The sequence below is a fragment of the Teleopsis dalmanni genome, chromosome 2 (assembly GCF_002237135.1).
Source record: "Teleopsis dalmanni isolate 2A chromosome 2, ASM223713v2, whole genome shotgun sequence".
In the NCBI taxonomy this organism is placed as follows: Eukaryota; Metazoa; Arthropoda; class Insecta; order Diptera; family Diopsidae; genus Teleopsis; species Teleopsis dalmanni.
The window spans coordinates 138,949,232-138,957,211 of record NC_051847.1 but is presented as its reverse complement, the minus strand read 5'-3'; the positions used below and the strand labels follow the sequence as shown (position 1 = coordinate 138,957,211).

General features: G+C 30.3%; 1 protein-coding gene across 1 annotated transcript in view; it reads right to left on the bottom strand.

Annotated features, from left to right (window-relative positions):
- The window catches only part of LOC119675827 (esterase B1-like), a 2,718-nt gene extending 429 nt beyond the window's left edge, over nt 1–2,289 (bottom strand). Inside the window, exons 1-4 of the mRNA XM_038087045.1 lie at nt 2,141–2,289; nt 1,778–2,045; nt 1,235–1,385; nt 4–71 (exon numbers count right to left, since the gene is read on the bottom strand). Of these exons, the coding sequence (XP_037942973.1) occupies nt 4–71; nt 1,235–1,385; nt 1,778–2,045; nt 2,141–2,148 (495 nt within the window). The 5' untranslated portion in view covers nt 2,149–2,289. The remainder of the gene's footprint in view (nt 1–3; nt 72–1,234; nt 1,386–1,777; nt 2,046–2,140) is intronic.
- Nucleotides 2,290–7,980: the final 5,691 nt, after the last annotated feature.

Genomic DNA, 7,980 nt, shown 5'->3' with positions numbered 1-7,980 from the left:
AGCTAGTACCTGATCTTTTAATGCAGCATTGCCTGGTACTTCGAGAGAAGGATCCTGAAGACTCAGAAAACCTATGGAAAAAATATTTTTTAATTTTTTATTAAATTAATAACAAATTTTCAAATATTTTACAAACTATATTTTTGATTGATAATAGCTATTGTAAAAATGTGTTCTTACTCTCCTATAATTTTAATTTGTTGCAAGTTCAAATGTAGAATAAAAACAGAAATAAAATTATGATATAAGAAATAAATCTTTTGACCATTAATTGTCTTTGCTATTTGATATTCATTTAGTAATGCTAAGGAAATGAATACTAAACCAAAACACAAATTAAGTTCATCCAGTCCTGGTGAAGAAGTTAGATAGAAAAATATAATGGGTTGTAATTATCATTACACATCATGTAAGTTTAAAGTAATTTTTCGTTTCTTAAGTCTAATGCCTCAATACCTGTTTATCGATGGATACCAACACTCAGTTGTCAATTTCAAGTGTTCTTGCATCTCCGATGACATTTTATGGCAACATAAATTAGTTCGCCCCATGTTTAGATTATAGCTTATTGCAACAACCGTGCTGTTACAAAGTTAAAGTCTATTTGCTACTGCAAGACTTCCAAAATTTGGTATTATATCACAAGTTATAGTTTCTGACTCTCATTTATAGTTCCTCAAGTGTCTTCGTAGATGCTTTTTTTATATTAATTATAGGTTAATAATTAGTGATCATAATGATAGATTAATGATTATAATCATATTATGAATAATGATCATAATGATTTCATAAACATAATAATAATGATACTGAAAATTTAAAAATATTTACTGAAAAAGATTGGGTTGTTTAACTGTGATGATGAATGATTTACGAGTACTTACTATTAATTATTTAATTGTAGTTTGTTATATATGAGAATAGAATAGAATTTTAAATTCCAATTAGTTTGGAAAAAAAATAATGAGAATGAATAGAATAGAGTGTCTGACATCATATTTCTTATAGGTGTGGAGATGAAATTGGAAACGGAGTAATCGAATAACGTACTTTTCGGTAAGATAGAAAACATACCAACTCTAAGATTATAAAAGCATCAGATAGTCTTGTCATGTTGTTACAAGAGACTTTATTGATTTATTTTAATTATTTATATTATATTTTTATTTACTATATATTATTATATTACACATATTATATATTATTATTATATATTATTTATATAAGTACTTACCTAAAGCACATAAACGATAGTTAAGAGTGACAAGTATTACGTCTTCCCGCATAAAGTAATCGGGACTATAGAGGTCTTGTGTCGCTTCTCCCATATAGAATCCACCACCATATATATAAACCATGACTGGTAGGCGGTTAATATATTTCAACTGAAAATATGTAAAAATAAATAAAAGACCACGTACGTTTATAAATTCATGTTAAAATATGCATATAAATATATATAGGTATATAAAAATTCACATAATAAAAATAATAAATCATGATAACTTTGTCGTTTAAATTGTTTTCATAGAAAACACCTGACATATTTGTACTACAATGTATCAAAACTATTCAAAACTATTGACCTTTGTTACGAATAAAAATTTGTGATAAAAATAAATTTAAATTATTTTAATAATAATGTATAAAAGACTTTGTATATACATAAAACACACTTGTAAATATAAAATAATATATTACAATCAAATAAACTGCATATCTAATCTAGAAACTTATCAAATTGTTACAAATTATTCTTTTGATCATTCGTAAATACCTTTCTCACATAGACGTTTAAATATAAACAATCTTCTGTGCCCTCCAATTGACCGGTCATAATATTTTTTTGAACCGGTTTACTTGCACACTTGGTGCAATCTAATTCTCCAGACCACGGCTCAGCGGGTTGGGGTGCTTTGAAACGCAAATCACCTAGAGGTGGTCTACCATATGGAATTCCTTCAAAGCTGAAATAGTCGTCACCATAGATACTTCTTCTTCTCGCTCCGCGAATTTCGCCTTGTGGTAATTTAAAGTGAATTTCACTAAAGAGTTACCAAATTAATTAAAATATAATATAATTAAATGAAATTAAAATATATCAAGTATTTGAATGAAGAGTATGTACAATATTATATACCTTTCCATATTTGTAAAAAATTTTGCACACAATACGCCCGTACACCTACTCCGTCAGTTATAGACTAAAATTTTCGGTGTCAAAAATTGTTTAGAAACTGCAGTGAAATAAAATTGAGAGCTTACATGCTCTCTACAGTGGTGGCGAATGGATTTGCTTTAATAAATAGCGTAAATGATCTGTAAGTTTTATAATAGAAATCGGTACATACAATGAATATTATAGTATAAAGTAAACATATTATAAGAGAAGTACATTGAATTAATCATAGTAATTATTTTGGTTAAACGAAATCATTGAACTAATATAATTTAATATACATACGCACATATTATTTGTAAGTTATATATGCTCTATTGGTGCACACAGAAAGAAACCTAATATAATTCTACTCAACTAGAATCATAATTCTATAATAGCCATAATAAGCTATAAGAACTATATTCAATCAAAATATTAGGCTCCGTAAAGTCTCATAATGGTTCGGCAATACATACACATTGTAAAGTCATTTTCAAAAGATTTTACAATAAGTCAGCCGATTTAAAGAAAAATACGTAATTTTTAATTATTTGGCGTTTACACTGGCTAAACTTTGTCTAGATTTTCTTATGCGAATGCAAATAGTACGTGTTTTGAATTTGAAGTTGTTTCGAAAACCAAAATTTGTATATCTTAATTAATAAGTGAGTATATGTGCAAAAATCGTGTTAAAGTCTAGACAGTGTGTGCGTATGACTAATATAATTTTAGTTCGTTCTTCTCTTTCTTTGCTTCATTAAACGTGAGTTAGTGTCTAAAGCACCCTATTGAGTAAATAGGGTCTGTGACCATTTGGATGATCCACTGTAATAAGAGCTCCGTTGAAATCTGATAAAAAGTTATCAGATGATTTTATAGAAGTATATTTGAAGCCCAGTTTATCTTCCTGACGGATTTGAGAAAGTGCATTTCTGAATTAGTATGCACTTTCACAGAATCGACAATTTCAGTGTTCTGTCTTTGTTGTACTTTTGCATACTATCGACTCTCAAGTCTTTGTGTATGTCCTTATTTCTGATGAATCATGGAAGTTTTAGCATACATCTCAGCATGCATAATGCAAATGGCGTAAGCAAAAAGCGAAATTATGTTCATAGATGTCAAAGGAAAATCTGCTGTGTATGAATTATACAATAAGAGAGATATTAGGGATCCTTAAGACGTTCGTTTTGATTTTCTTTATAGATTAAAAGTGGTTCCATATTTTTATATTTAATATTTGATAAAAAGTTTGTTAAAAGTTGTATCATTTCAACTGGAATATCATAAGTTTTAAATTTGTGATCATTATGAAACACCTTTTCAAAGGTTTGATATCGCATTAGCGATATGAAATAAGACTATTCTCGATTTCACTGGTAGCATTTTTTATAGTTTGAGAAACTCTTGCTAGCTGCATATCAGTGGAAAGATTTTTTTGTAATCCGAACTGTTCTTTGGGAATGATATTTTCAGTCATAACTATTTTCCCAAGTCTTGCCAGTACTATTCTTTCTGTTATTTCACCTCCTCTTTTTTAGGCAAAGAAAGGTCGTTTTTAGATTTAAAAAAGTTTGATTCTTGTTATTATTAACAAGTTGATTTTTCATACACATGTTACTGATTCTTTCTAGTCCAGGGGAACTGATTTTTTTCTCATTTGTTAAAGGTTAGGTTCCAACTCCTGTTAGTGATAAAATACCAGTCATCATTCTATTAATTTTCTTATTCTTCTCATCACGAATTGGAAATACAACATAACATGCCTTTTATCGGATGCTTAAGATGAAGACATTGCTACCAGCCGCAATATTATTTAAAAAACCGTCGCATTTCTTATTTTGAAAACAAATATCATTTTGATAATTAAATTTGTTAGTTTACTAGCTTCCATTTTTTAAGCTGGATCTCCCGTTTTGAGACCTAACTTCCTTAAAAAACTACATCGCCAATAGTATTATATGTTTTAAAAAATATAATAATACTATATTTTCTATACTATATTTCCGGCGTGCTCCTATGAAATCGTCGATAAAATCCATGAAATGATATTGGATGATCGGAGAATGAAAGTGCGTTAGTTGGCTCATGCTGTAGGTATCTCAACTGAACGAGTACATCATATTTTGCACGAATATTTGGACATGAAAAAACTCCGCGAGATGGCTGCCGCGATTGCTCACACTCGACCATAAGCGCAATCGTGTGACCATTTCAAAAGAGTGTTCAGCGATGTACAGCCGTAATCCGAACGAATATTTACGCTGTTTTGTTACTGTGGACGAAACATGGATTCATCACAATACGCCAGAGACCAAGGAACGATCGAAACAGTGGGTTGCTAGGTGTGCACGTGGACCAAAGAAGGCCAAACAGAGTCTGTCAGCCAACAAGGTCATGGCCACAGTTTTTTGGGATGCAAGCGGTGTCATTCACATCGATTACTTCAAGAAAGGTAAAGCGATCACCGGTGAATATTATTCAAAGCTTTTGAACAGATTCGATGTTGATTTGAAGCAAAAACGGCCGCATTTGACGAAGAAGTGCTGTTCCATCAAGACAATGCACGTGTGCACACTTGTCTAGTCACGATGGCCAAAATCCACGAATTGGGATACGAACTGCTACTTTATCCAGCATATTTTCCAGATTTAGCACCTGCGACTATTTTCTGTTTCCAAACCTAAAGAAATGGCTGGGCGGTAAGATATTTGAGTGGAATGAAGAAGTTATTACCGAAACAAACGCATATTTTGAGAGCTTTGAGAAAACCTATTATTTGTAGGGAATAAGAAAATTAGAAAAACGCTGGACTAAATGTAGCGAGCTAAGAGGTTATTATGTAGAAAAATAAAATGTTTATTTGCCAAAAAAAATTTGTTTTATTCAAAAAATCACTGACTTAGCAAACCGCCCTCGTATACTAACTGCTGTTCCACCATCTCTTTCATGTAATATATCACTTCTGTCTGTTGAATAATTAGGAATTGTTCCGTTTATTAAAGGTTTTAGAAATATTTGTTAGTTTAGCAGATCATCATTTTTATGATCAAGAACTAATTGCCGAATGCTCATATATCTTGTTACAAAATATTTCAAGACTAAATTATGTGTCCTGACTTGGTTTATCTATGAGAATCTATACTGCATTACCAAAACATTTCTAAGGGAGCATAAATAAGGTAAGAACCTTATCTATACAACCGTTCACTTTATTAACTATATTACTGTAGTAATTGAATATTCTTATTCAGTGCAATGATGGGATTGAAAAGGCAGCCTTTATAATTAGTTGGATGTTTTCTTTTACAAATAATGCACATTGGTTTTTGATCAATAGATTTTTTGCACTTAATGAAATGGTGTTTGTCGTCACTTTAACACATCTGGGAAGAGCCTTGCAGATAATGGCTGCATGGTCATAACGTTGGCAATTGTGATATTGAATCATTCCTGTCTTGGATTTTTGAACCCCATTTTGAACTTTTAACTCATTTCGTACCTCCGTGTGGTACACCACACGGCTAACTTTGAAAATTATTTAAAAATATATAAAAGTAATTTATTCAATGCTTTTTATTTTTGTTACTTAGTTTGATATCTTAATAATATAAAAATAGATATTTCGAACAGTTTTCATCTGTTCATGTGTTTACCTGGTCCGAAATAAAAAGTGTCCAAAAAAATGCCTTTTTTAATCAGATGAAAATTAAAATAAACAGAAATAAAAACTAATACATTTATTATAATATGTGTTCACATAAGTCCAAATATAATTTTCATGATTTTTGGCGGCGTCTTAGTAACAGTTACGTGCCACCAGACGCCGGCGAAGAAAGGCGTGTGGTGAACCACAAGCTGGGCTTCATAATACTATAATGATGAAACAATGCAATATAAATATTTGTCGTTAGGTAATGAAATAAAATGAGACTAATCTCTCTAATGAATATCATACTCTTCTAATTAACTTAAAAATGTGTTTCTTACTATTTATAATAGTAATAAATATATTTTAATGTTTAATTGCTGGTTGAGGTAGTCGGAATTTGATTGTTTTATACAATCATTTGTATTTGTTTTTGCTTAAAGTTCCGTCGTCAATTTTTTACTGTAAATAAAATTATAATGTCATTCCTAAGATATCTAAGAAATCAGGAATTATTGCATATTATTGACAATTGGAGCAAACGTGACACATTAGTACCAAGTGACACTCCGATACCTATTGAATAATAATGTTTGCTACCTGATAATATTGGCGGTGAATCGGGCAATGAAATGATTGACGATGATGAAATATCAATAAACATTACATGCGACTTTAAAATTTTGTTCTTCTTTTTTGAATTCCGCGTGTCTAATTGTGAGATGGTATTTAGGTACTATTTCAGTTGTATACGAATCAAAAGCACGAGATTATGGTGGTCTTGTAGAAATGCCTGAGTCGCAACTATTCACATTGGAACTTGTAAAACCAATACGTTTCGGTTATAAGCTATGAACCCTTTCTTTGGATAGTGGGCATATCTTCCAGTTTCTGCCGTACTCCTGTGCAACTGACAAATACGACAAACAATTAGGAATCGGTGCATTTGTTGTAAAGGAATTATTGAGCTATTGTGAGTATCCATTGCAACATACTGTATGATTCCGTTGAACCCATAGTAAATGTGCAGTAGAAGATGTTTATCTTCCGGGAAATTTACCACGTGTAACCGGTATGCACGCTCCCATAAAAACTCAAAATCGTCACCACTGTATTGTTCGTAAACCAAAAGCTACAGTTTTTATATATGAAAAGTGCCATTAAAGTGATCATGTAGAAAATTGCTTTAAAATTTTCTATGAAAATAAAAAATATTACATTGATCGTAGACAATGACGCAAGTAAACTTATTTCTTTTTACATAATATAATACATATGTAATAATTCAAATATATTTTTTAATTAATAAATATGTGAAAAGCATAAAACATAAAATTTTATACTTACACGTATTTTATACAATTTGAAATGATACTTCACTTACTTCAAAGTAATTAAATACCATATTTGCAAACAACACATATATATAAATGTTTGTACTATCAAAGAGAGAAAAATGTGCTATGGGTTCCAGCGTGTGGTTAACCACAAGGCACTTTTCCGGAAAACTACTTTAAAAAAAAAAATTTGATTTTGCAGGGAATATTTTTAACGTAAAATGATACCTTTCTGAAAATTTCACCATAAAATTCCAAGTTTGAACTTGCCTGGTACTTAATGGGTTAAGTAGCAAATATTTCTTACATTGAGAAGAAAAGTTTCTGTTAATGAAAAATTGTCACTTCTGTTATATTGACATTAAAATCAAATTTAAATTTATTTTATTAAAAAAACATTGTTGTACAAGATTACCATAATCAATCTTATAGAAATAATCTTAATATCACATAAAGTATTTTATTTTCATTAATTTATGTGGACATTATTTTATATTTTGTAATTTCCATAAAATTTAATATGTGCTATAGCTTGTTTCAATTTGAATGACATTAATCGCATTTCTCTTCTTTATACACATTGTTCTTAATCGGAAGCTATAAGAAACTATATAAAATGGCACTAAGAAGTTAAGGCCTTGAATTTGGTAAGATATTAGGATTTAGTAATTAGTTGCGTTCTAGCGAAAAGCTATAAGGGTTCTATGATGTACCGATCGACATTCGTTGACATTCAATATATGTTTGTATCTGGTTTTCGAGGAGTGTCAAAAAGATGTGGTATCCCGAGAGTTAGTTAATATCTCTACATCACCTGAATAATTTTTTTTTTT